General features: G+C 39.0%; 1 protein-coding gene across 1 annotated transcript in view; it reads right to left on the bottom strand.

The window, feature by feature from the left end:
- Positions 1-9,591: 9,591 nt before the first annotated feature.
- The window catches only part of LOC121892024 (pseudouridine 5'-phosphatase), a 41,687-nt gene continuing 25,753 nt past the window's right edge, over positions 9,592-25,525 (bottom strand). The window contains exon 4 of the mRNA XM_042404787.1: positions 9,592-10,885. Coding sequence (XP_042260721.1) covers positions 10,709-10,885 — 177 coding nt within the window. The 3' untranslated portion in view covers positions 9,592-10,708. The remainder of the gene's footprint in view (positions 10,886-25,525) is intronic.

The raw sequence follows: 25,525 nt of genomic DNA on the forward strand, positions 1-25,525 counted from the left end.
TGGAATGTAAAATCTGTCTGCTTTACACTTTGTATTAGTGATGTCAGTGCTCAGACGGCTTAAAGTTTCTTACAGTTAAATTGCAACAAAACTAAAGTTCTCGTCTTCATGCCCAATCAGAGCATTTCACACCAGCACTTAGGTCTCCTGGTTGCTAACTAAAAGTTGGCTTCCAGAACCCCAGGGGTCATTTTTGATTCTGAAATAAACTTTGAGAGTTAAACGTTAAGTTGGCAAATCAGCAAAAACTGTGCTCTTTTTATCTTTCCAACAGCTGGAACAAATCATCCATTGTTTTGTATCCTCTCACATTGACTAATGTAATCTACTGTCTTCCTGTTTAAGCCAGGACACTGTAGCAGGTTACAGAACAGTCTTACTCTAGGGGTCAAGGAGTGTTTTCAAGACCGACCAGGGGCGGAGCTAGACTCTAGCACAGAGCTCGTTACTGCCTGGCCACACCATGTTGCTCCATGACCACAGTGCATTGCTCCCCAGCCACAGCTCACTGAGCCGATCGGTGTTTCGTAAACACGGTTGGTAAGTAAGTTGATTAATGCATATTTGTGCAAGTTGGGCAGTGCAGATTGGGTCTCAGTGGCCAGCAGCCACAGCGCAGCAGGATTCCTACACACAGAACCTTTAATAAAGACTAATTATGGATCTTTCACTCACCAATTGTTGTCCCTGCTCAGCCTATAGTTTAGTGTAGTCTATTTGTGTGTTCCACCATCCTCCATCCTCCACATATCACAATCCCTTTTTTAAACTTCATACTCCTCTCTTTCATGGTGGCAAACCTGCCAACCACTTTTGTCTGTCAGTGTTTATCTCTTGCTCAACACTCAGCAAAGTGAGGCTGGATAGAACAAACCCAAATAGCTCTTAATGAGACACAGACGGTGGAAACTTTGTCTTGTGAGTTTCATTGATCACAAACATAAAAAGACACAAATATCTCATATTTTGGAAGTTTTCAGCAAAGTTGGTCATAAACTTTGAATCACTGCTTCTGCGGTCTTCACATCCCATGGAGTCAACAAGCAGAAATACAGACAGCGCCACTCCGTTATTGGCGCCACTCTGTTATTCGACCACAATGTAGCAACCCACATTGTGGTTGAAGTGGGGATTACACCTCTTGTGATGAGAACTATATAGAGAATGAATAGAAAAGGGTTAGAGTTAAGCTCTACTATTCCTGCTGCACTGCCCAGTTGGGTCATGCGCTACGTCCCCAGCAGGGCCCTTCCTGAGTGTGGGCCCTGGGGTGGTCACCCCCTCTGCCCCTGCAGTCAATCCGCTTATGAGACCAATTTTTTCTCAAAAGCATTCTATTGATGCTTCCTTGCTCCAATTTGCTCTTTGTTCTTTCATTGCTATTACTCTATTAGTCATCTTTTACTGAAATATTCTTTTGATTGTTGTATGTACTCACAGTCATGGGTGTAGGTTTGGGTATGAACCCCTACCAATATTTTTACTGATCTCAAACAAACAAGCCGCTTTCATTCCACATAATGGGAGAATCAGAAGCGGTTAGTATTTATAGTTTAAATGTTCCTAATGTCATAGAACTGAAAACAGCTTCACTGGACAAAACTAAGTTCATTTGATATTATATACAATTTCAGGCATTAGGTGTTGTTGTCTGATTTGTGATTGCTGCTCAGACATGCTGTCTAATTAAACAACTTTATTACTGTTGGTGAAAATTCCCCCCAAAAGCAAATTAAGACATCTGGTCCTTTTAAAAGAAGAACCAAAGTGACAGTAGCAGTTGAGCTTAGTTAATAAGAATGTTCTGTAATCAATCCAAACATTAATCTTTGAAATTAGTGGGAGAAATATTTACTATTTAAAGCCATCTCTCTCCTTTTCCATGAGTGGATCAAGAGTAAAGTTATTATTGCACATGTGTCATTAAGACATGAGCATTATTTATAAGCTAAATTAGCCACAGCTTGTCCAACTGATCTGTTTTCTGACTGTCAGGCATCATTTTATTATGAAAATCCTGTCAGCAGCAGCCTGAGTAGCACAGAGACACACAGACAGGTGAGTTGAAGCCTCTCAGGTCTCTGATGTCATAGTAAAAGATCGAGACATAAATTCATCTCATAAGTTTTTGGGATGATTTAAGGAGAGGTGTGAGCATCACTGTGACTCTGTCATGAAACTCTTGACTTGTGTCGCCCAAATCCACAAACTGAAAGGACAGAATCTCAGGTGAGGTTTGAAAACCTTCCAGCAGCTTGTTCCAGAGCAGCACATTGCCTACAGGTTTCCGCACATTTATTGTGACAGTGTGATACGTTATTTTTAAATATTAATTTTGGTCTCAGATTTGCAGTTAAATAGTCTATTAATAAAATAAAATGTAAAAATCAGAGAAAAAAATCGTGATACAAGTCTTGTTACAGACAAGTCATTAAATGCATATTGAGTAAAGTAAACATTTTGCAGAGTCAGGCTCATTATTTGTTTATGTGTGTGCACATGTGCCTATGAAAGAGAAAAGATTGAGATAGAGAGCAAGTATAAATACAAAGATAAAACCTGTCTTGCCGCAAACACCGGTGTACTGCACATAAATAAGTCAATAAAATAGGGGAAAACAATATATAAATTCAAAGATTTCTATTATAAGCTGATTTTTATAACACCTATATTGCAGCGGGTGCTGGACCGTCAGCACCACTGCATCCATGGATACACCCTCCCAGTGAAGCTGCACCCTGATGAAAAGAACTGACTGTCCACTCCATGCATTTCACAGGAGACGCATCATTTTCTACACCACCTTCATGCAAATGCATGCAGACTGTGCTGTAGTAGTAAAAAACACTCCAGTGCAAATTTGACAATGCCCCTGGTTCAAGTTCTGTTTATTTGTTGCTCTCTTTTCTTTCCCATTTCTAGTCAACTAAAATCTAAATATAGAACAAGCAAATTTAATTATTCCATGATATCAAACGACCAACAAGGAAGTTACTGTTAAATTCCATGAAGCGTTATTGCAAAGCATGATAATGTCATACTGTCCGGCTTTAATTATGCATTAAACTCCTCTTTGCATGCACAAATCAGCTTCCTAACATCATCCTCAGTATCACCTGTTTCTGTAATCAAATGTATTCTCTCATCGCTGGATACTGAATTAAACATGAGGTATACTTGCATCACTAAGGAAGCATACAGTAGCAAGTGCAGAAAGCACAGTGTCTGCATCCTATCTCATAACAGACAAAGTGCTTCTCACGGTCAGAGGCCTTAGATATCTTCATCTCCATAAAATCCCTTTTGGTTCAAGTGGAGGTTGCACACTTTGGCATCAGAATACAAAATGGCATCCAGCAGAACTACTTCCATCAGATCTTGGCATTCTTCTGTGCTTTACCCTTCTTGGCAATTCAGCCATGGCCTGTGCTTTGGAGATATGCAGACTCGAGATATTCTTCCGCATGGTGTTGAGAATAGAGAAATCTATCTAAAGTTCTGCTACCTTGCACTTAGTAGAGTCATTTGTTTTGCCCGAATCTTTAAAAGAAAAAGAGGATTTCCACAAGACTGTTGGCATACACAGAACTATTGTGGAGTATTTAGATGCAAACTTTTGGATTTTGATCATTTCCCTTAGACAAATCAATTAAATGACTTAAATCACTGTTGCTTCAGTGGATTTCCTGACTATAATACAAAAGCTGCTGTATATTTAATCCCCATTTCCTTCCGTAAGGTGATGACTTTTCCCTCAGCTTCTTAATCCTCCCGAAGAAAAATACAAAAACTGCTTCCCTGCCTCCTCGAAGATATGACATTCAGTCAGTATCTTTTGATACTGCACGTCTGAGACAAGATTGAAGGAAATGTACAAAAAGAGGCCTGCCTGCATTATCTGATGAGCTTCCCCATCCTGCTCTTTCAGAGGGACTGTTTGGCAGCCCCTTAAGACGAAAAAAAAAAAAGCTTTAATGTTTAAAATTAGGTCATCCATACAACGTCTCTCCCTAGCGTCCAGTGTTTTTCGACTTTGCCTGTAGAGGAGCTGCTTGTCTGAGCACTGATAAAATCCGGATATAAAACCTGACGTTGAAGATGAATGTGTCCCACAGCCACTCTTGCCTATCAGTCCTGAGCACAGACGAGGACAGGGGCCTGGGAAACATGTCAGGGAGCTATCTCTGCTGCCGCTCCCCGTCTCTCTCCTGCCCTCTCCACTCACAGGCAGAATTAAAGTTGAAAAGGTTTGCTGCGAGGATAAAAGGGAGGGTGATTGGCAGAGATGGGAAAGAATGCTAATTTATTGTGGATAAAGGACAGGTTTTAAGGTGTAGCCTTCAGTGCTCTTGCGTAATCGGTGTAACAGGTATGTTCGGAGACACGCTGTGATGTGGGGGCATTAGGATGGCTGAACTGCTATACACTCACCTAGCCAAAACTATTAAAAATAGCTGTTTCAAGTATGACAAAAACCCAGGCTGAAAATGATTTCAGCCTTCAGCTGGAAACCATTATCTTGAAATGGGTCAGAGAATGCACAAATGAGAGGAAAGACGCCAAGCTCCACAACACTTCTCACAAGCTAGATTTCAATTTCAAAGAGGACTACATGCAGCAAGACAGTAGTGACAGTGTGGTAGCCTGCATGTACTTTCAAATGCTCTCAATCAATGGAAACACAGACAAAAAGCCTGGTAATGATGTTCAATGGCAGCACAACTGAGACTACAATGCTAAGAACATTTCAAGTCTTTTACAGAGAGTGAAGACTTAACCTTGAATTATTAACGTATAGCAACACAACATTAAAGATGCATTCCTCTGCTATAATGACAGCATTGTGTTTTGCTTCAGAGGTTTTCATCAAGCTTCGCCGACACTTCATCTCTGGTAAAATAAAAAACAGTAAAGCTTACAGTCAGTACAATGTAGTAAAACGTGTAAAATTTGCTTCACACTCAGTTTGAAGACACCGTTAGTCAAATTAATTGGTTATTAGTAATATGACTAAAGGGCCAAACACAGGCAGTACAGTGGCCATTTTACCATGTCAAGTTCCTAGCAGGGGTGTTCCCGAATACAAATACATTATTTGGCAAAGCACAAATAGTGGGTTTTATACGAATATTTGTTTCATACAAATATTTTAAAAATTATTTGTTGGGGGTGTTCCCCAGAGATAAAGCTGAGCTACTGACACAAGCAAAGTGCTCCCAACGAACTCTCCATAACCTGTTGTTCCCCTTCTCCTTTCCACAAAGTTAGGTTGTAAAAAATAGGCAATAAATGAAAAGTGCAAAGCAATGATTGCCTTTGAAGTTCCTCCCTACACATTACACGCTGTGCTGTCTCTGTGTTATGGGTGTATAAATAGGTAGAGGCTGCAATGAGGCGATGAGTAAAGTTTTAGCTCAGTAATCAGTCGTCTATGATCTGGGAGACTCCAGTTCAAGACCCAATGTGGGGACGGACCTCCTTCGTAAGGTAGTTTATTCATGAACACTTATTCTAACACTTTTTCTTAAAACAAAAACAGGATTTTTAAGCCTCTTTCCACTTTACTTTGAATACAAATACAGATACAAATAATTTTGCTGCCTCAACAAATACAGATACAAATACAAATACTGGGCTTTCTGCACATCCCTAGTTCCTTGGCCACTATCTTGACTCGTGTTCCACTCAATTAAATCCACCGTTCTTGTTAAACCCAGTGTACTCACAAGTCCACAGGAGAAAGGGAAAACACTGAATTAAAATGTATTTCAAGTTACATAAAGTGTGGTCCATTACCGATATGATGTTGTATTCCAAAGTGTAACACACGTTATTATCCGTTATCTCAATGCACACATTAAACACGTAATACATGACCAAAAAACTGTCTCAATCTAGACTTACTTGCAGATTCCTCTACATTTTAGCACATGTGCATTAAAACTACCTTATGGCACAATCTACTGTTGCACCCAAGAATAGAAAAATATCAAGTATATACATAACCTTAGCAAAGTTCACCTATAATCCTCTTCAAAATATACTTGAAACTTGCACACACTATACAGAAACTGCTCATAAATGTTTGAATACATACAGTATACTATGTGATTACAGCAGACACGATTAACCAATTACCAGTATGTGGATAAGTGGCTCTTACAGCTCTTCTGCACCACGTTATTTCCATGTAAGTGCACAACCTTTTTCATGATAACATTGTCACCATTGTCACAAACACATCAGATCACGTCAGATGATCAGACAGGTTAAACTTGTTGGGAGAACAGTGCAATGATTACCCATACAGACCTACCTCTTACTTCAACAGTTACTGTAGTAGTGTGTACACAGTTTGCTTGTTCAATGAGGGTCAATTAGCATTTCTTGACCTGTCAGATCTATTATTAGCGATGATGCTATGTCTTCCCAGATCTCAGCTATTTACTCAGTGAGCACAGCATCATCATAATTGATAGAACTGATGATCAGAACTACAGAGTTGTAATAAACGAGTTTTCCTTAAAGATTTTCTCAGGAAACTACAGAGTTGCGAAGTAGGAGGAGCTATTTCAGGCACCCCTTGTTTCAGAAGTAAAAATCCCATTCATTTTTCCCATAGACAACATTATGTGACTCACAGTTTGAGCACTTCCACAGCTTGGATCTGCTTGAAACTCTCCCGCTTAAATCAACAGTACAAAAGATGAACAACAATATGTGATTCTTAAGTAATAAGTCGAAGGTACATGAAAACTTTAGGGAAGAAGTAGATTACGACTCCCGAAGGTGCATTTCATCAAAAAACATCCAATCACCAAGCTTAAAATTTGGTTATGTGTGTCGCTAACAGCGAGCTGAAGCTTATGATTACAGTGTTAAGAAAAACAATTTGACAACCTACAGAGTGAATCAGTTTACTTTCAGTTTCTGGGTCACTATTGTTTACAACTTCAGCGACAAAGTGTTTTGAATTCATTACGCTCCGATTCGTGCCCATGGCTTCTTTTCCATAGCAGCGGCCGCTGAGGCTCATGGGCATTATTGTATTCTTTGCTGTATACCAAAATCATGGGCAAAACGTGATTTCTCAGAAACAAAGTTGAAATAATTGAAACTGGTAGTCAGATTATAAACCTATAGGATCGTTACATTATCTTGAGTTCCAATGTTCAGTAACATTGAGGAGATTGATTAAAGAAATATTTGAAATGGGAACCAGAATGGGGGACCAGCGGCCCCTCCCAGCGATCAACTCTACACATGCATGTACTGGAAGAACTGCAGACAACGTGTGCTTTTCATGTAATGTTGATGATAACGTTGGGTCATGTGTTTAATATTATTGTGTTGGATGACACTATTGAGTCATCTTTATTAAAATAACATGTGATGATGTTTGCAGCAGTCAATACGTGTCATTTTGACTAAACTCTGGAACCTGTTACCTTGTTGCCATAACCTGAACTGCATCTTCATATATGTTTTTTCTATTGACATCATAGCACTATTACTCACCATGCATTCATCACATCACACAATCTGACAGCTTCAAACTTTTCAGTCTGACATAGCAACCGAGATTTTATTAGAGCCATCTCTTACAGTGTGACATGTAATTAACTTACACAATCATCGTTGTCACACAGTCTTAAGGTGACAAAACGGTAATTTTAGCTAATAGTTCTTTTATCTCACCTTTTTCTGTAAAGTGTGGCTCTAGCCATGTCTTACATGTGATATGTTTCTCCATAAGCACAAGTTGAAACCCTGCATTGACTATACAGTATATATATAAAATTGTTTCTCATCCAACTATACAGTCAGTGAACTGTATGTGACAAGATTACTAAAGCTATACAAGTTAATTTAAATGCTTGAATAAATTAAAAATGAGGCGGCACATCCACTATACATGCATGAGTTACATTCTCCCAACATCTGAAGGTTCTGAAAAAAAGATGTAATATGTCTGAAAATAACCCATAACCTAATTAAATCTGAAATCAAAGTCAAGAAGAAAATGAATTAAAAATAAAAAAAATGGAAATTGCATAATTACCACGCTCTGGGTTTGTGTTACGGATTTCTTTATTTGATAATGAAAAGTTAACACATTTGCACAGCAGAGAAAATGTTGTTACACAGACTGGATGAAGTCATTTTGGTGGTCTGATCCGGTGTTATTTTCAAGCAGCCTTCATTTGAATCTAAATCAAAATACAGAGATCCCTTTTAACACTGCAATCACTGTGTGGACACACTGTAAGGCAATTGCTCACACACACACACACAGGAGAGGGTAAATCACATGTAAAACTACAGAGTGATGAGTATGTGAGCAGGAAAAGGAGAAAAAAAAGCAGCTGAGGAGATTACCCCCTCCTTGAGGATGAAAGGCCAGGAAGGCATGGAGGGGGGGAAGTGGATGGAAGTGCAGTGAAATCCTATTTCAGCAGCCTGAGGGAACCGTGGAACCAGGCTCCTGCGCCGGGCCCTCCGTTAAAGCCTGCTCGACGAAAGGACATGTGAATTGTAGTAAGTGCGGAGGCAGACATGAGCAGAGATGAAAGGGTGAGGACAACTCGCAGCCTCTTTCCTGGATTACACTGAGGAGATAGTAGTGTCTTTGGCATTTCAATAAGACCGCTTAAACACATTGTAGAACAAGGACAATGCTGCAGAGACAAACATTTGACTGCTTCACTGACTTTGTTCAAGAGTTTCATATTTTAACCAGATGATGTCTGACATTATGACATTGAGAACAATATTTCATTATTTCAAAGACAAACATTTGAGAAGCTTAGCTTATTGTCCAGTAAGCACTGATTCGGTGATTTGCAGGTCAAAAGACACCTGGTTTAAAACTGGGCTAAATTTGGTCAATAAGTGAACATTTTTAGACATTTAGATTAAAGCATATTCACATTACCATGAAAAAAAACAGCTTTTGCTCGCACCTCCACCATTATTGTGTATGTGGTGTGTTATGACAGCTCTGTGCAGATGTACGCATTGCGGTGCGCGAAGTGGGGGTGTTTGATGAAGGTTCAAATTTATTGAACCTTGACCGAGCTGTGCTGACCTCTGTGGGTGCAGCTAATTGCTGTTGACCACTGCTTGAACTGAGAGATGAATGAAAATCAAATGACTTGTGTTTCTGAATTTCCAGAACTGTACAATAAAAATAAGCCTCATATCGAGACCAGACAGAAATATTTGCTGGGCAAAACATCCTCATGCAGATGTAGCTACCACCTTTGTTACAAAAACAGAGTGCCTGAAACATAGCGATCTACTGGTAGCAACATTAGCTTTGTAGCTTGTAGGTTTTCACAAGTCAAATCAGCTAATCAGAAGAGATATATAGGTGGTGTCTAGTGTTTAGTACCACACTGCCAGGAGTTCTGGAGTTGTAAATTACTGTGCTGATGCAAAACCCTTGTTTTTCAGCTGAAATGTGAATACACCTTTAGAGTTCTGTAATGGCAAATCCATGGCTTTAAGACTCGATACTACTAAAGACCTACTACTTAAAACATACAAGATGATTGGTGCAGCAGGCAAAGAAAGACAGAAAATTCTTAATTAACATTAACATCAAGATCAAACCTTTAAAGAACAAAATGATTACATATATCCATTGTTTTAAAAGTGTTTACTTGACTTTATTTCAATGTGAAGCAGATCCTACATACACATAGAGTTGTTGAACAAATGCTTATTTAAAAAACCTTCATTTTTTTAATGAAGTCTGGCTCAATTTGAACCTGGATGACTAACCCTGAGGCTTTCTGAGGCATGGAACAGATACAGTACAGGACCATGTGTATGTGTCAGACTTGAGGTTTGACATTGTGGCACTTTGAAAGTGAATAATCTACATTAAATGGTCAGTTCACACAAATCACAAACATAGACATAGACATATTTTTCCACTTCCTCTAATGGTATGTAGTCGTGCAGATAAGTTTAGGTTTTATGCGCCCCATGAGATGTCTGCCTTCACCCCAACACAAGGGAGATGACTGCTTGGATTTTCTTTGTTTGTGGTGCTCACAGCATCAGCTGCATCTTATCTGTCCAGAAACAGTGTCCCCATTACTCTGGATAATCCTCAGACCTCACTGTCAACAGTTTTCAGCCAAACTACTTTCTGCTGAAAAATGAAGTGTCCACAGTGAGGTCTGTGTCAACACATTACTGCTGAGTTTATCGAATGCAAGTTTTTAATTCGGCATGAAAGTTCATTCTTTACCTCTGAAAAAGTAGTTTGACAAAAATATTTGAACTCAAGGTCCACTAGCTAGTTGTTTTGGGGCTGAAAAAAATTCTAACCTTGACATTGACCTCCAGTTCTAAGTGTTTATGTTCTGAGAACAAACATTAATTCCTTTTGCCTCCATTGTAGGGGGGTGGAGGCTAATATCTAGTGATAAAATATGTGTGACACATTGAGAAAGCTTTCAAACAGGAGTGACGATATTGACTGTAATGCTAATAAACAGCTTTAAGGGTCTGACCAATAATGTGAAGTCTCATCCAAAAGAAAACTATCAAATGTCATTAACTGGAGCCAACAAAAGAACATCAATATTCATCCACAACATGATGAGGCATGCAGGAAAACAATCAGCTTCTCACTCATCATCATTTCCCCAAGAGACTGATTTACATGGTGTGGTTCCAGGTTTGGTTTCTGGGCTTAGTCGTACGCCGGCAGGCCGAAGAGCTGCGGCTCAAACTCCTCCATGCTCCTCAGCCGCAGAGTGGCCTCCTGGGTAAGGCTGGGGTCTAGGTTGTCATCAGGAATCATCACCACCTGCATCCCCGCAGCCAGCGCCGCCCTCACGCCGTTGGGAGCGTCTTCAAACACCAGGCACTGAGCAAGGACAGAAGCGAGGAAAACAAAGTGATATTATCCTATAAGCCTATTAGGTCTACAGGATTTCACCCCTCCAGACACCACAGAGCTCAGAGCAAAAACAAACACAGGAAAATGGGAAACAGAAGCACCATTTCCATTTTCAACGTGATGCACTTGACATTCCTCAGAGGAGTGCTGTTTACCTCTGGCAGGTGGACTATCCATTAAATCTGCAATTTGAAGAACGGTGCCCCCTGTAGCCTCACTTCATTGCCTTTGTCTATATTTTCATTCGCCGCATTGAAGACGTTTTTTCACTCTCAAACTGATCTGAGGCCTTGTCAGCAAAAGTCATGCATTTGTATCGGAGAGAGTACATCATATCTGAGAGAAGATGACTCAAATAAGAGGCCATGGACATAGGGATGGGGGGTGCAATCCCAATGAGTTTTCTGTGTGTAGTATATGCCTACTGACGTTTATGGCAGGGTAGGGCTCATGTATTGGTTTTATCTATTTATTATTGAAATGTGTATCAGTCCTTTATTACCAGTCTTTTGGTTGTTGTTGCACTCATGCAAGGTCTGTTTTTCTACTGCCTGCATAAAACTTCAGGAATTTTAAGTGTCCCAGAATTAGAATAACCAAAGAGGATACAAATGACTTTGCACCATTTATGTTACATCTAGAGGCTGGGTCACTATATTGACAATACTAACTTATAACAGATATATCAGTTGTTTTACACTGTAAAATGTCCCTTACAGAACATATGTGGGTCAAAATTCTTTAATGGACTGGTTCACAATTTTTCAAGTGTTAAAAAAACAGTCCCATATGAACAGTGAAAGAGGTTTTCCTCGCTCTAATCATCCCTCCTGTTCATACTGACTATTAAAATATCCCCTTCAAATGTGCTTTCAATGTAAGTGATAGAGGCCAAAATCCACAGTGTGTCCACACAGTCATTCTATGTAAAAATGCATTGAAAAGTTGATGTGAAGCTTATATGAGGCTTCAGCAGTCTGAGTTAGTCATATCAAGTGGATATCTGACACATTTACAGTCTTTTTAGCATCAAATTCCCTCTTTGTGTTTCCTCAGACAGTGTTTCCCTGTTGAGTTGTGGAAGTATAGTAACAAAAAGAGGAACTTTGGCACTAAAAAGACTGTAATGTTGAAAGATATCTACTTGATTTGACTCATTTGGACGCTGAAGCTTCATGTTAGCTTCAGATAAACTTTTAAATACATTTTTCCACAGAAGGAGGACTGTGGATTTTGTCCCCCATTACTTCCATTGTAAATGCATTATGAAGAGGATCAGGACAATCAGTATGAACAGGAGGAATGATCACAGCAAGAAAAACGTATTTCAGTGTTCATTTAGGCACCATATAATAACATAATCATCAGAATATAGTGTTGGTTATCAGAAACTCAAAAAATGATACTGTGTTCCTAATATTTTGTCCACCTCATTAACATACATAACGGTGGCAAACTCAAGTAGGATATATTTAGCTAGATAGAAAAACTGGCTATTTTCTTTATTCTGGTGCAGTGATCTTCCTCCATTTAGTTTTGTTACATTCTCATTCAATTCCTGAAACAGGGAACACTGATGTGCAACATGTGGATTCATCTGACCACAGTAAAGAATTTGTTTTTTGTTAGAAGAAAAAGTGAATCTTGAAGGCTGTGATTTATAGATGCAAAACAATTTGTTAATCATCATTAAGTTGTAACTAAATACTGACTGTGTATGTTTTTTGTTTCCACCCAGAGGCAATTACATTTGAGGTAAAATGTCAATTAGGTACATTTTCATTAGCAATGTTGATTCAGGGAAATTGCAGTCTGCAGTGAGTTCCTACAGATTTTAATCTGAAAATAAACACACCTGAAAATGTTCAGCCACACAATCTAACAGCCACAGCACCATGACAGGAAGTTCCACATGTGGACTCTGATAGCCAGTCCATCTCTGCAAGGCTGTGCTTTACACACAGTATTTTAGAATTGTCTGTCAGAAGGTCAAATCCACTTCTCAACTTTTTTTGTCAAACTGGGCCTTCATGCAAGCTCACATCAAAATGTATTTGAGTATGTCTCTATATTAAGGACCACAATAGAAATAAACACAATATTGCATCATCTTTGACATTTAGTTGTGCATGATTAAATATCTTAGCGGCATAATGTCAAATAAACTAAACAGCAGACAGATTGTTCCACTACTTAAAGACATGTTTACTGAAGCTGTTTAAGTTAAGGCAAGAAAATTTTACTTTCCTGAGTAGAAATGTATTTTTCTACAAAACTTAAAATTTAACAAAATAATCCAGATTTTCTAGTGTTTCATGTTTCCATACATACATTTTGAATAAAATACAAACATATTATTTCAAACAGCTAATATCTGATTACAGATGAGTGGAAAACAGTAAAAATAATCAGACAACAGACAGAAGTCTTTGCAGTTCAGCTCAGTGGTAGATAGTCACAACTGTTCATTACTTCACATTTTCAAGAGTGTTAGAGGAGAAAATATAGCCTATGTCCTAACCCTATTCAGACAGACGCTTTACAAGATGCTTTTACCCACAAATAAGAATGTTTATCCAACTATGATACACTGCTGAAAGAGAGGAAGAAGAAGGTGCAGAGGGGAGATTATTCCACAGACTCTGGTTGAGTAAAATGGACACTTGAGGGATCATCAAGTCTGATGTATATCTGGGTTGTTAGCATGTAACCGCTTGCAGCGTATACAGTATGAGTCCTAGCATGACTCTTTTAATCAACAAGGGAATACCAAAAAAAAAAACCCCAGAAAAAAAAACAAAACTGGAGATTATGACCAGAAGTTGGGAATTTCACCACAGGGAAGTAACATGCATCTTCTTAGAATTCAAAGTATAAAATATCTTTCTGTGTGAAGTTTCTTTTTAAACAAGCTGCTGCTGCCGTGCTTTCCGTCTTTGGAAATAAATGTCTTTTGTGAGGCAAAACTCTCACTGCGACATACCCGAGCCAAATGAAAATATGAAAAACACGGGGGCTAATTGGCATTTGAAATCCTGATCTGTGCACATGTTCGACGAGGACATTCCAACAGTTGCAGTAAATTAATACGACTGAACCTTCACCAGGAGGTTAATCATTTTTCAGTATCCAATAATCACATTCAGGAGTGTGCAGACAGGGAGAGGGAGAGAGTGGAGGCTCAGCAGTCTGAGGGTTAAGAGGAACAGTTACCAACTATTCAACGAGCTGCATATTTTGATATTTACTCATGCAGCTACTAAGGTAACTGCACGTATAATAATCTATCTCAAATAACCTGAATCCACATGTGAAGATTTGCTGCAGTAACATTATTGAGCTCCATATTGTACTTCCACTTATCTCTTATCTCCATATTGTGCTGTATGTATGTATGTATGTATGCATATATATGTTTTCCCTTCACATATCTTGAGAACTGTTCATTCAATCTTCTTCATACCTTGCGGATGTATTGCTGGGGACTCAAGGAAGTGCAGTCTTGAGTGTGAAGTTGTTTGGATGAGTGGTTCTCGAGAAATATATAAAAATACCTCATAAGCAACGTTGATTTGCTTCTTCTTCAGCCTGTGGCGTCAACGACCAGAAATATAGACAGCGCCACTCTGCTATTGCAAACCACATTGTGGTCGGAGGTGGGGTTAGATCTCTAATATTAATCACTTTAAAAAGTTTAAGAGACTTAAGCTCTACTATTGAACTGTGTACTGTTAACGAAACTTGGCATGTATGTTCAAGACTTACTGCAGGATGTCTCAGACACGTTTTGAATGCGCACTGCAGCATCTAACTACAAAGCAGGGTCTATCTGTCTGAATGTATGTATGTATGTGTGTCCTTCGAATATCTCGAGGACTGTTCATCCAATCAACTTCACACTTGGCGGGTGTACTACTGAGGACCCAAGGAAGTGCAGTGTCAAGTGTGAAGTTCTTTGGACATGCGACACGTTTAATTAACTTTGAATAAACAAGTGAACAGTGAGCCATTTAGCTCCATGTCTAAGTGCAGCATTAGGCTGTTTGATATAAACACTGACAAATCACAGCGGGGTGGGGCTTCTGGGCTCTGACTGGCTGAGTGGGACAAAGGCACATGGCCAGCTCAGTTAAACTGTCGGAGAGAAAAGAACGAGCGTACACAGGAGAAAAAAAAGAGGCAGTGGCAGTAAAAGTAGCCAATAAGAGTGCAGACACGTTTCACTGGCAGCAGAATCAACCAATGGAAGGCCATAAACTGCTTCTGCGGTTCAACTTCAGTTTAGTTTCACTGGTGAAGTTTCTGTCTGGATTTAAACCATTTGATTTATTAAATCCTTATCATTTTAATTGAAACGTTTGGCAATTGATACATATAAACTTAGCACAAAAAGTAAGGAAATTTGTGTTTGGTAGATTATTTCTTTGTAGAAACAATGCTTCTTGGCAATAAATCAGCTTGGGAGGGCTGTTCGTGCCAGAGTGACCAACACAACCACGTTGGCTGACTTGTGACAAATGCTGGTTGAAGAATGGGATGCCATCCCACAGCAGTGTGTGACCAGGCTGGTGACCAGCATGAGGAGGATGTGCCAGGCTGTTGTGGCTGTGTATGGTTCTTCCACACACTACTGAGGCTCCTGTTTATTAAATGAATAAATTGTTAAATTGCTAATATGTCTTGTTTCTTCAAACTTCAATAATCCAATCCACCAAACACCAAACAAGAGTAAATGGCAGAATAAGCTGTTTGGCATTGGCAGAGAAGATTTGGCATATTTTTCATGGGCGCAACCCAAATACTCAGCTCTGCTTCTCATTCTACAAATGCATGTTCCTTACAAATGTGGCACCACCACCAGGCTTTCCAACGGTATAAGATTTATTGCCAAGAAGCACTGTTAGAACAAAGAAATAATCTACCAAACACAAATTTCCTTACTTTTTGTGCTAAGTTTGTTAAGGTTCTCCAGAAATAATAAGCAATTGCCCCGTTCTGAACGGGCGAGTTTTGAACGGGCACTGCACTTGTGAAGTTGAAAGTGCAAAATCAATATATAAAACACAGAAGCATCCATTCCAGAATGTTACATGTTTAAAACATGGACATGGTAGGAGTTGCAAGTCAAAGGTCGACAGTACAACTTGCCAATCTACTATTTATGTAGAGTATGTGTGGAACTTTGACACTTTATCCGGTTTCTCACCATCAGTCAATGTTGTCAATATGAAAGATCAGAAAACACTTAAAGAAACTGTGTTTGAAGATAAATAAAAACTATTCATGGCATTATTTTTGAAAGCATCCTCACTTTACTTTTAGTGACTAAAACATTTGCACAGTACTCACTCACACTCACATGCAGTAGAACTGATGCACCATAGGTTGTCATAAAGGACAGAAGCACTGTAACACTAGCAGGCTGAGCTGGATGAAACAATGAGAAACGATTGGGATTCCATTGGCTTTATTTTAGTCAATAACTATCCATTAAAATATGCCTGGATTGGCCCTGATACAGATCTTTAGGATCTTTGATATTTCTCTGTCATCAGTCTTGTATTTCTAACTGGTGACTTTTTCTACATTTATCAGAGTTTTACCAACGCACATTCCTGATGTCTCACCAGTTAACCACATGACACAGCATGAAATCATTCAACAATTAAACATCTAATATAAGTGCTTAGTACACACTGATCCTGATTTAAGACCAGTACCTTTTGACCAAGGATGTACATTGATCCAGGATAAGTTGCACAAGCACAACTTTAATGCACAAGTCTTAGAAATGTGGATTTAAGAATCTTGTATTCTGACCTTTTGTCAAAGCTAAATATCCTACTATCTATTCAACAAGTATATACATAAACACTGTTATGTTGGTAGGTAGTTAAGTGAAGTGTCCTTGGCTCTGAGTCATACTGAGATGGATCGAGTTCAGTTTTATCCAAAAGGCCTTTTTGGACAAATAAAGGTGCACTGTGTAAAGAATCTCTGATTCACAAGCAGAAAGATATGTGAAATAAAGGAGTCATACATATTTTCATTTGTATATAGCTGGTTAGTGGATGTGATACAAAGTGGCAAGGTACAAAGTGGCAGTAAATCACTGACAGTTAAACATACTAATGTGCCCCTGAAGAGTTGTGGGTTAAGAAAGACTCTCTGTTAGGAATACACTAAGTGTTCCTGTGAGCAGGTTTAGTTGGTTAGCTTGACGTCACTGGCTGTTATACTTAAAGGACAGGTTCAAGGACAGCTCGTTGTAATCATTCCTCCTGTTACTGACCATTAGAAGATGGTCAGAATGCGCTTTAGGGCTGCAACAAATATTTTCATATTGATTAATCTGTTGATTATCTTCTCAATTAATCTATTACTTGTTTGGTCCATAAATGTTGATCACTGTTTCCCACAGCCCAAGATGACATCATCGAATGTCTTGTTTTATCCCTACCAACAGTCCACAACCCAAAGATACTCAGTTAACTGTCATAGAAGACTAACGAAACCAGAAAATATTCACATTTGAGAAGTTGGAATCAGAGAATTTTGACTTTTTTTCTTAAAAAATAACTCAAAATGATTAATCAATTATCAAAATAGCTGGCAATTAATTTCATAGTTGGAAACTAATTAATTAATCAACTAATCGCTGCAGCTCTAATGCGTTTACAATGTAAGTGATGAGGAACAAAATCCACAGTCCTTGTTTTGTGCAAAAATGCGTTTAAAAGTTGATGTGAAGCTTATATGAGTCTTCAGCAGTCTGAGTTAGTCATATCAAGTGGATATCTGACACATTTACAGTCTTTTTAGCATCAAATTCCCTCTTTGTGTTTCCTCAGACAGTGTTTCCCTGTTGAGTTGTGGTGGAAGTATAGTAACAAAAAGAGGGACTTTGGCACTAAAAAGACTGTAACGTAGAAAGATATCTACTTGATTTGACTCTTGAAGCTTCATATTAGCTTCAGATAAACTTTTAAATACATTTTTCCACAGAAGGAGGACTGTGCATTATGAAGGGATCTTCTAATTAGGGATGTGCAGAGAGCTCGGTATTTGTATTCATATATATATATATATATTTGTTGAGGCAGCAAAATGATTTGTATTTGAATAAAAGTGGAAATAAGTGTAAAAATCCTGTTTTTGTTTTTATTACACTTCTAATTTTAGGATATTATGGTGTTAAAATAAGGGTTCTTAAATAAACTCTTTTGCAAAGTAGGGTTTGCACACCAGGTCTTGAACCCCGACTACAGACGACTCTGCTGACCACTGAGCCAAAGCTCAGCTCCGCCGGACACACAGATCTGCAGCTATTTATACATCATAACTCAGAGACAGACAGAGTGGAGCACAGCAGAGAGATGGAGACAGCAATGTAATCTCGCTTGGCTATGAATCCTGACCTGTGCGCTGTTATTTGACGTTTTATTTTCTTCCTGAAAACAAGTAATTTTTCAAAATATTTGTACAAAATAAATGTTTGTAAAAACCCGCTATTTGTGCTTTTCTGAATGCTGTATTCACCCCTACTTCTAATGGTCAGTATGAACAGGAGGAATGATTACAGCAAGAAAAACCTGTTTCAATGCTGATTTGGGCCGTTGACTATTGTTTTAGGGCAGACTTGAAAAAATTGTGAACCCGTCCTTTAACATGACTCTGTTGTTGTGGTGATGGAATTAGTGCTGTGGAAATGTAGATTATCCTAAATTTACCATGTGAGCTTTTATAGTAGGCTGCAGGTTATTCCACCCTCCTCAATGTTTTTTTTTTTGTTTTTTTACCTTGGACTTTATTTGATTATGCTGGCCACGGCTCTGGCTGGTATTTCAGACTCTGCCATCTGAATTTGAATACTTCCTTTTATATGAGAATTTATGGTATTACACACATATGTGATTGATGTTGGGCGATAAAGTCTGACTCATAGTCTACGTCCAAGTCTGTTCAGACCTCTACACACTGTGCAGTAACGGTGATCTTACAAGTTCTTATCATGTCACACTGTGTGAGATGAGTCTAACAGAATCTTGGTCTCAGTCTGGAGCAGACTGTATGATGTCAGTTTTGAGGGATGTCAGATTGTCTGATGAATGTCTGGAATCATAGTATGACAATGTAAGTTGAAAAAAAAATGCAAGCCGAGACATGTCATCAACTCACATCATCCATCTGCACCTTGCATGTATTGAAAATGCAGCAAAAAACAAGCTTTGGTCATAGCAATGGCATTTCATGCTGCTGGTTGGTTTGTAGAGGCAGTCACATTGTAAGAATCTGGTCCTACATTTCTGACATTGGTCCACAACAATCAGTGGCCATGTCTCACATTGAAATCTAGGATCACCGTTTTGGATTTCATCACAAGATTTCATCACATTTTTATCACGACTGTCAACTTTTTTCTATCAGAGCCCAAAATCCAAAATCAAAAAAAACAATCTGAGTTTTTGTCTTTCTTCCTAAATCGGGGATGAAAATGTTTGTAATTTTCCAAGGTAAACAATCCCACAATCACGCCCCCTTCATGCAGTGATTGGCCGGGAGGTGTAAGGGTGGGAAAGAAGACAGGGTTGGAACTTCTCTCAAGCAATTCTTCATGCAATTACTGTCACTTTTCATTTGCACAACTGAGTGCAACACCATGAATACCTTCAAAGGGAGACTGTCTGAAACTATGCACTTGTATGATTCATTGCATCAAACTACACTGTAATGCAAAAGACACACAGTTCTGTGAGAGAGATTGGAAAGGCAGAGTGATGCAGCCAGGAGGAGGCTATGACAGCCAGCTTTTCATTTCACCTTTGAACGTGGTCATTCAGAACAGGTACAAACAGTGTTGCCTTTAGAAGTGGTTGAACACCACATTATACAAAGAGGTTTGTTTGAAACATACTGACGCCTTAACTCTAGATTGTGAAAAGTTTGATTTGCATAAAACCTTTTTGAGAAAAACCCACCATGCTGATGAATAATACTAAGAGGCTAACAAAATCAGAAACAACAAAATCCAATGATAACAAATATCCACACACTTCCTGTAACTCCACAGCATAATGGCATGCAAAAGGAACAATAAATCAGAAAAGGCTGTGGATAGAAGTACTTTTTATTCATCTTGAGATGCCAATACTAAATCTATGTAATTAAATATTCTGCCTTTAATTCTAATTAGCATTAATGTATGCCACACATCGCCCTTTAACCTGAATTTGAAATGCCTCATTTCTTCAATTTTTTATACACAGTGGTGGATGGTGAATTAATTATTGGGGTAAAATACAGCTTTAAGTTTGTCTTGGAAACAACACTTCAGTGTGAATACAGGAAATAGCCCTACAATGAGTCTAAAACTCTACACAAGCCACCAGAAGCAAGTCTCAGAGAAAGCCTCAAGGACCTTTGTTCATCTCAACTCTAATACTCAGGTAGAACAAAGAGGTCTCCTCAAGTCTCGTTAAAGCCTAATTGACGTCTGTGATGTCACTAAGCCTGAAACTGGAGGAAGTGGAACAATGGCGTCGGAAACACTGAGAGCACACAACGGAGGGCCGCACATTAATTCCCTTGATTGGGAGCAATTAAAACTGGTAATTACCAATGAGCTAGCAAAATGACCCTTTAATCTGCTTCCAATGCGCTGTAATGAAATGGATGAAAATAGACACAGATGCATTGCAGCTCACAGTGGATTGATAGCTTGGGTGGATTACAGATGGAAGTTACAGCAATGAGAAAAAATATCTGTGGCTGAATGGACACCATTTAGTGTATGAGCTCATATGTGCATAAACTGAGGTAAGTCATGGACACTATGTATATAAACTACAAAACCACATGCACACTTGAGCGGATCTTTAAAGCAATGTATAAATGCATCCAAGAAGAATTCATGAGTCACTGTAATCCATTGGATGAGACACATTCTAACCAGATGTTGAAAATGTGTAATTTGCATTAGTTCTACAAGGACTTCACAACCGTTACCCTCAAGCTTCCCACAACCTCAACTCAGAGAATCTTGTGAAGCTTTGGTACAGTGTTCTTGTTTCACATACTAGGCTACAGCAGGACCGAGCTCATAATTTTTATATGCTGGTAGGTGAACAGTTAAGTGGTTAAGAACATGAGAATAGAGAATCCAGGGCACTGCAGGGGCCAGCACAAGCTGTTCGGTAGCCCAAAACAACATCCAGCATTACAAAATGCCCTCAATTCAAGTTCCTGCACTGGAAAAGTGCTATTAATGGGTCCCCGATGATCGTGGCATCTGAAGTGACACTGACTGCAAAAGTCTATGATACAGGCTGCTGTTAATGCAGTTCACTTTTTCTTGTTACTTTCTTCAAGACCAGTTAGCTTAACTGTCAGTTATGTTTCATGTTTCAGTTCAGTGGACCAAGAACATGAATGAATGGTTTGACACAACGGTTCCGATTTGCAAAAACAAATCGCAACACCAAGAATTGGAATGGAATCTAATCAAACAAATCGTGAGATTCCCACCCCCGAGTGTTCTTATGGCCGGCAAAACATTGGTCTCACCATGCTTCAAACAAACTAGTTCGTAAAACATGTCATCCAACCAAGCCGGGAGGAAAAGAGTTTCTAATTGTTCTGAATGGCCACAATGGACAGCAAGGTGTAAAGAATGCCATCAACCTCCTCCAGGATGCTTCTCCAACCTCTCTCCAAGACCTTCTGCATGTCTATAAAATCCTTACAGGCTGAGGTGCACAAATGGGGACAATGTATGTATATGTTCAGACAGTCTCTTCTTGAAAGTATTCATGGCGTTGCACAAAAAGTGATGGAAGTAGTTGTGAAGACTGAAAACTGATGTTAGACTATCTGACAAGCACTTAGTTTGATGCACACTGGGCCTTATGTCTTGCTCCTAGTCCATCCATGCAAGTAATCCATGGCTAAAGTGTTTTGGCATAAGTAATTGTCCTTTTGGCAACAGCTCGAGGTGGATTACCACCACTAGAATGGAATGGTGTAAAGTCTACACTGAATACTAAGTGTAATGATTTGTTTACACGGATTCATTCAGACGGCAGGTGGCAAACTGGATGTCATTTTAGTGGAGCAGGACGGTAAAATTAGTTGAAGACATCAGAGAATACCGGCAATGGTGACAGTAGATGACATTGCTGTCAAAAATATTAAGATATTGTCCTCTGCCACAGAATTTACAATCCTATGTTACGTAGTTCCCTCATACAAGAAAAAAACATGGACAATCTGGACAACAAGAAGCTAATAATTTTGGAATCAGAATTATACGACTTTGAAATCCCCTGTGGAAGATGTGAAAATGGATGAAGACCAGGAACCAGGAACATCCTCTCAACCTCTCAAACATCAAGGGCCTTTTTCAGATTTGTGTAGCTCAGTTACTTCATTGGATTTGTTTTTCATAATTTCATTACAGTTCATACATTTGGCAGTTATTGTTGTTTTCCAGTTCCCGGTTGTGACAAGGAATATTTTTATGCTCTTACTTGTGTGTGTGTATGTGTGCGTGCGCATATGAGTGAGGGGGTAGATCATCTCTCACTCCACCCACATGAGGTATTGTTACCAAAGCAAGCAATGCTCCCAATAAAGGCCTTGGGAGCACGGAATGTTTGTATGGCTGCCTGTAACTGTTGGTAACCACTTTCAAAAGAAAATGCCTACTTTCTGTGCAGTGATAGAGTAGGTAAAACACTGAAAAAGTACATTACTGTTCCACTGTGGCTTGTTTTGAAATTCCATGCAAGGTCTCTATTGTGTGAGGCATTTTTGCCAGTTGTTCAGCATAATGCACTTTTATAGATATTAGATATTAATTACAGTTACTTCTTAAGACTGTGAGCTGAGTTAAAAAATGTACGCATTTATGCACTTAAAAAAATAAATAAATATGCACATACTGTGTGCTTTCTTAAGTGGTGACCTTTTTAAAGTATTAAGAACCATTGCATGTTCATAAATATACTAAATGACAAGGCATTGACAAGAATTCAGTGTTTTAAAATTGGTTTTAGTAATCATAGAATGTAATAGATTTTTTAATAACAGATGAAGTTTACTTTTGAAGTCCTCCAAAGGGTGATTACAGGGCAGCATCTTGGAATGATACTTCTCCAGCAGTGAGTGAGGGTCTCCCTGGTCTTCATTGCCTCCCTCATGCTATTATTGCTGTCCACTCTGCCCATGTTGTCTGAAGCTGTGCTGTGTGAGTTGTCAATCCAGGGAGGTGAAAATGGTGCAGTGTCCCAGTGCATGTAGCTGTGTAGCATGCATGTTGTTTGTACCAGTGCTTCCACAATTACAGGCTGCTGTCTCATGACATGTCTGTACATTCTTTATTGACGTGACAAGTGGCGGAATGCATTCTTAACTACCCTTCTTGCACGGAACAGCCTGTAGTTGAAGATCCTCCTTTCTCTTGGGAGTACTTTGCCTAGGTAAGGATGCATCATGTAGGCTACCTCCTGAGAGGAAACACTGCATCTCCTACAAAGGTGTTTGGCACCACACCACTGTCTTCTGCCCTTGGGAAAGTGGCATTTTCAGGCAGGTCAGCTGTGCTCCTGTGCAGAGTCTTTCCAAATGTTGAATTGGCCAGGACTCCACGGTCACATGTCCTGCCAAATGCACCTACATCCACAATCCGAAAAAGGTATCTGGCATTAACTACAGCCAAAAAGGCAATGGAGTGGAAGCCCTTATAATTGTAGTAGGCCGATCAGGAGGACTTGGCGGCTTGGCTCATCATGTCCTTGCCATCCATTGCTCCCAAGCAATTGGGGAAGTTACATTTCTGCCAGAATTCCACAGCAATCTTCTCCCAGGCTTGCTTAGGTGGGCAAAAAAACCTCGCAAATGACCTTGGCCACTTCTGGGACAAGCTCACACACTGTGTAGACTCCAACTCGAAAACAAAAAAACAAACTACTAAATGTAAATTACATTCATTGTTATATCAGTTCTATTTCCCACAATGGATCACCTATAACCTCCATAAAACAATGCTGAACTATATAATCACTACAGATAAGTAGACCTATCTAAATAAGTATGACATCTATATAAACATGTCCGGTCAGTTTGTAGGTAATAGATGTTTTGCACCCCTGGTAGGGGTTTAGCCTTCATAATACCAGTCAGAGGCAAGATTATTTTATTACATGAATAGGTTACCTCTCTTCTGGACTGATGGGTGTCCTGAAATTGATGTCCATCTTTTGGAGATAGGGAGCTATCAGATGGAGCAAGTGGCTAAACTGAGCAAGGTTCAGTCGAAAGTATGCCCGAAACCTGTCTTCATCCATCTTCAGCTCCTGGATGAAATTCCCCATGTATTCTGCACTCTTGCAGAATAGGATGCACCCATATGCTCTTTTGTTTTCTGTTGTCGTGGTCTCTTTTTCAAACTAACATAAAAAAGGGATAGACCAAGTGCAGTTCTCCTTTCACTATCCATGTTGGAAATGAATGATTGACCTTATGGGTATTTAACATTAATTTTAAGTTTTAATATAATATTAAAAGAATCTGTATTTTATTGCTACATTCATTACTGGAATAATTACATAAAATAATAGACACAAAATAATTGTAATTAATATATTTTATTCCATTCTTTGTAACGAATACGACATCACCATAGCAACATATCACCATGCGTGTTTCGTTTTGCTGTCCTGCCATTCCTGTCATTTGTTTGTTTGTTTTTCCTGTGCCGTCCAGGAGGTTTGTCCATCTGCCGTCTACCGTCTACCTGAATACATCTGAACACAGCATAAACCAAAATGTATTTCATCACATCTAGTTTTTATCTGGATATGAGACATGACAAGCATCAATTAGGCTAGCATGTATAGAGCAAACTGGACTATTAGGTAGATAAATGTGCAACTGTTAGTGTCACAATGTACTGTAATGTGTACACACTTCATTTTGAATGGCCACAGTAGGAAACCACAACAGTATCAGTAACTGTGTACTGCTGACTATAGCCCAAAAGCATTTCCCAACCAAAGCTGTCACACAAAGAGAAGGTGTTCTGCTTGTTAAACACAGCCACAGAGCAACAAAGCCTCATAAAAATATAACAAGATAAATCCACTGAAATTCACTTCTCCCAACATTTTAGAGGGAGAAAAGAGTTTAACAACCCTTTCAAGCCAACATAAATCCTCAGAAACCCAGTTCAGAGCATGTACACTAACTGATGTAAAGGGGAAAAGAGGGAAAAATTACTGACTGACGGTCGAACATTAGCAGTACTGAGAGCTTAGAATTTTTACTATTTATTACACCCTTATATCGCCCACTATTGCCTTTCCTCCATCTAACACTGCACATTTCTTACTTTTTCCTTGACAATGATAAAACAAAATGTTCACAAGGAAACATTTCCAAGAACAACTAGATTTGGACACAAACAAGACACTTGAATATGTAAACTGGGAAACTAATATGGGTATTTTTTATATTTTATGGAGGAATCAATTATATATAAATATATTAATGGAAAAACAGTTGGCAGATTAATGGATACTGACAAAAACTGCCCAACCAAGTTAGGTTGAA

Source organism: Thunnus maccoyii, chromosome 24 (assembly GCF_910596095.1).
Source record: "Thunnus maccoyii chromosome 24, fThuMac1.1, whole genome shotgun sequence".
NCBI lineage: Eukaryota > Metazoa > Chordata > Actinopteri > Scombriformes > Scombridae > Thunnus > Thunnus maccoyii.